Source organism: Phaethon lepturus, unplaced genomic scaffold, assembly GCF_000687285.1.
Source record: "Phaethon lepturus isolate BGI_N335 unplaced genomic scaffold, ASM68728v1 scaffold24768, whole genome shotgun sequence".
Lineage (NCBI taxonomy): Eukaryota > Metazoa > Chordata > Aves > Phaethontiformes > Phaethontidae > Phaethon > Phaethon lepturus.
The window spans coordinates 1-3,134 of NW_010560085.1; the positions used below are offsets into that span (position 1 = coordinate 1).

Here is a 3,134-nt window from a genome sequence, read left to right on the forward strand (position 1 = left end):
CGCCCACTTGTTGACGACGTCGGTGTAGACGTCGTAGAGCGCGTCGATCTCCTCCGGTGCGCTGCTGGGCTCGGCGTGCAGAGGCACCATCACGAAATCCTTCACCTCTGCCGGACAGGCGGCCGTCAGCCCCCGGCTTGGGTACAGCACCCGGGAAGGGAGCGGGAACCCCGGGGGACCACCCCGGGCCAAGCCCCGGATACCGGCCAGGATAAGCTCCCGAAGGGAAGGGGTGTGTTGGCTTTTTGTGGTCTGCCTGTCCTCCAGGACGGAATTTCCAGCAGGGAGCTGTGTCCCTCCATGTGTGGTTTGGGGTTTGCTGCTTGTTTCCCATCAGTTTTTCCAAGCCACTGAGGTTTTGGGAAGGAGATGGAGGTGGGAAGAGAGATGGGAGAGTGTGTGTGCCCTGGGGAGCTTCTCGGGAGGTGGAGGTGAACAGCACGGGTTGGGGATGGCGCAAGGGGGAGATGGGAAGCAACGGGAGATGGCACCTGATGGGAGATGGCACCTGATGGGGGATGGCGCCTGATGGGGGATGGCACGTGATGGAAGATGGTTCATGATGGGAGATGGCACGCAACTGGGGGAAGCAGATGGTGGGATATGGCACAAGATGGGAGGGAGCCGCTGGGCACCTGATGGGAGATGGAACCTGATGGGGGATGGCACCTGATGGGAGATGGAACCTGATGGGGGATGGCACCTGATGGGAGATGGAACCTGGTGGGGGATGGCACCTGATGGGAGATGGCACCTGATGGGGGATGGCACCTGATGGGAGATGGAACCTGATGGGGGATGGCACCTGATGGGGGATGGCACCTGATGGGGGATGGCACGTGATGGAAGATGGTTCATGATGGGAGATGGCACGCAACTGGGGGAAGCAGATGGTGGGATATGGCACAAGATGGGAGGTAGCCGCTGATGGGATGTGGGACACAGTGGGAAACAGCTGGAGATGTGAGATGGCACACGACTGGAGAGAGTGCACGGTGCGAGATGGCGGGCAATGGGAGGAGAAGGGAGATGGCAGGAGGTGGCACATGGTGTGAAAGAGTAGGCAGTGCTGGCCATGCTGGGCAGGTACCTGGGACCCCTGGGCAGCCACGGGTGGGAGAAGGCCCCACAGCAGTGAAAGACCCCGGTGAAGCCCCTGAGCAGGGCTCCAGGGTGCAACCCCCCCGCCTGGCAGGCACCACTCAGGGCTCAGCTCTGCACGCAGGGGACCCCATGCCAGGTCTGGGCAGCCCCCAACGCCGACTGTGCTCACGCGTGGTGGGCGAGGAGAACCTCACAATGAAGGGCTCCCTGCTGAAGGTATCATTCCCGCAGGGCTCGCAGCCGTCGTCGTAGTAGTAGCTTCCCACCACAGAGACTACGTCCGATCTGAGGGAGGAGAGCGGGGCAGCCCCCAGCACCGCTCCTGCCACAGCCAGGGCCCCCAAAGGTACCCACTGCCCTTTGGGGACTGCTGGGGAGGACAGCGGGTGACACGAGGGACGCCGGACCCTGGCGGCATCCCTTACCTGTAGACGAAGAGGTATTGCTCCTTGTACCTGTTCCGACCCAGGGGCATGCTGACCAAAAAGCTGTATGGGTGCGAGGATGCCCTAGGAGCGAGAGCGGAGAGGGTGAGAGGCGGCTCCTGATGCCCCCCCAGCACCCATCGGGCTCTGGGGATCTGCCCCCGCATCTCATCCGCAGGTGACCCTGCGCCATCAGGGGCACCTGTTGAGCTGGTCCATGAGCTTGTTCACGGCACTCAGGTCACTGTCCCGGACCTCCTGCACCACCGTGATGTCGTACCCCGACAGGATCTGGGGGGACAAGCTCAGAGTTGCTTGACCCTGGCTGGGAGCTGCTTGTGGGGGTGGCTGGGGCTCGTGGGGGTGGCTGGGCTGGGCTGTGAAGGCTCCCAGGCTGGCAATGGAGGGGCAGCAGCGGCCCCAGAGCCAGGGAGGGAGCTCCTCTGCTGGTGTCCTCTGGCTTGGAAAAGCCCCCTGACACCCATCTGTCTGCCACCCCCCATCCCAGCAGCCCCTCTCACAGGCTGCTCTGAGCGAGGAGCCCCGGCAGCACCAAGCATCACCCATCCTTGGCTGGGGACCGGCAAGAGCGGAGATGGCCCAAGGTTGGAGATGGTGATGGGGAAGAGCAGATGGGTGGATGGATGGAGGTGTAGATGGGTGGAGTCATGGATGGATGGATGGATGTGTGGATGGAGGCACGTATGAATGGAGGGAGGGAAGAAGGAAGGGAGGGACGGACAGATGGATGAGGAGGTGTGGACAGGTGGATTGATGAGTGAGTGGATGCACAGATGGACACACAGATGGATGGAAGCCTGCAGAAAGCTGGTGTCCAACTGCCCCAAGCTGGCTGCATCCTAGAGACCAGAGAGTGGCCAGGACTTCTCCTCTCCCCCCAGCACTCACAGAGACGATGATATCTGCGATAGTCTGGTTGGACATCTTGCTGTCCCCAAACACCTTGATGTTGAAGGCGCTGATCTTCAGTGTGGTGGCCACATGAAGCAGGAGAGCTGCAACCAGCAGTGACAGCACCAGCTTCGAGGATGCCATCCTGCGTGCAGAGGAGCAGGGATGGGCTCAGCCCCGCTGACTGGGAGGGGAATTTGGCATAGACGACAAGGGTAGCCAGGGTATTCCCACTGGCTGTACTGGTTTCACTGGGAGGCGTCCGTTTTCCAGTGAACCACCAGGGTCCAGGGATGGCGCACCCTCTTCCAGCCATCTGGCTCCTGCCCCACGCGGGGCCTCATCCTGCCCGTCCCTCCTGGAGGGAGGCCAGACCGCCCGCGAGGCTGGAGCGGATAATTCACTGGCAAAGGAGCAAATGCCATTTCATGGTGACGCAGAGCAGTCACTTCCTCATCCACCGTGCTCAGCCCGGACACCTCTCCCAGCCCGGGGTGGGTGGCAGTGGCTGGGGACACCGAGGTCCCTTGGCTTGTGCCTCTCTCACCCCTCCCTCCTTGCCAAAGACCCAAAAGACCCTAGAGCAGCTATGCTGGGACAGAGCAAGGGATGGATCCCCCCCGGAACACCCCTCTCCACCTCCTTCCCTGCCTGGAGCATCCTCACCTGGGGTATCCTGCCCCCCCTGCCCCC

At 62.3% G+C, this 3,134-nt stretch overlaps 1 protein-coding gene across 1 annotated transcript; it reads right to left on the reverse strand.

The window, feature by feature from the left end:
• Positions 1–7: 7 nt before the first annotated feature.
• On the reverse strand, positions 8–2,585 carry LOC104625826 (deoxyribonuclease-1-like; the record flags this gene model as incomplete). The annotated part of the gene is made up of 5 exons (XM_010293568.1): positions 2,439–2,585; positions 1,732–1,820; positions 1,530–1,613; positions 1,274–1,389; positions 8–107 (listed from the first exon to the last, which is right to left on the reverse strand). Coding segments are annotated over exons 1-5 (536 nt in total), but the record flags the coding sequence as incomplete, so codon positions are not given.
• Positions 2,586–3,134: the final 549 nt, after the last annotated feature.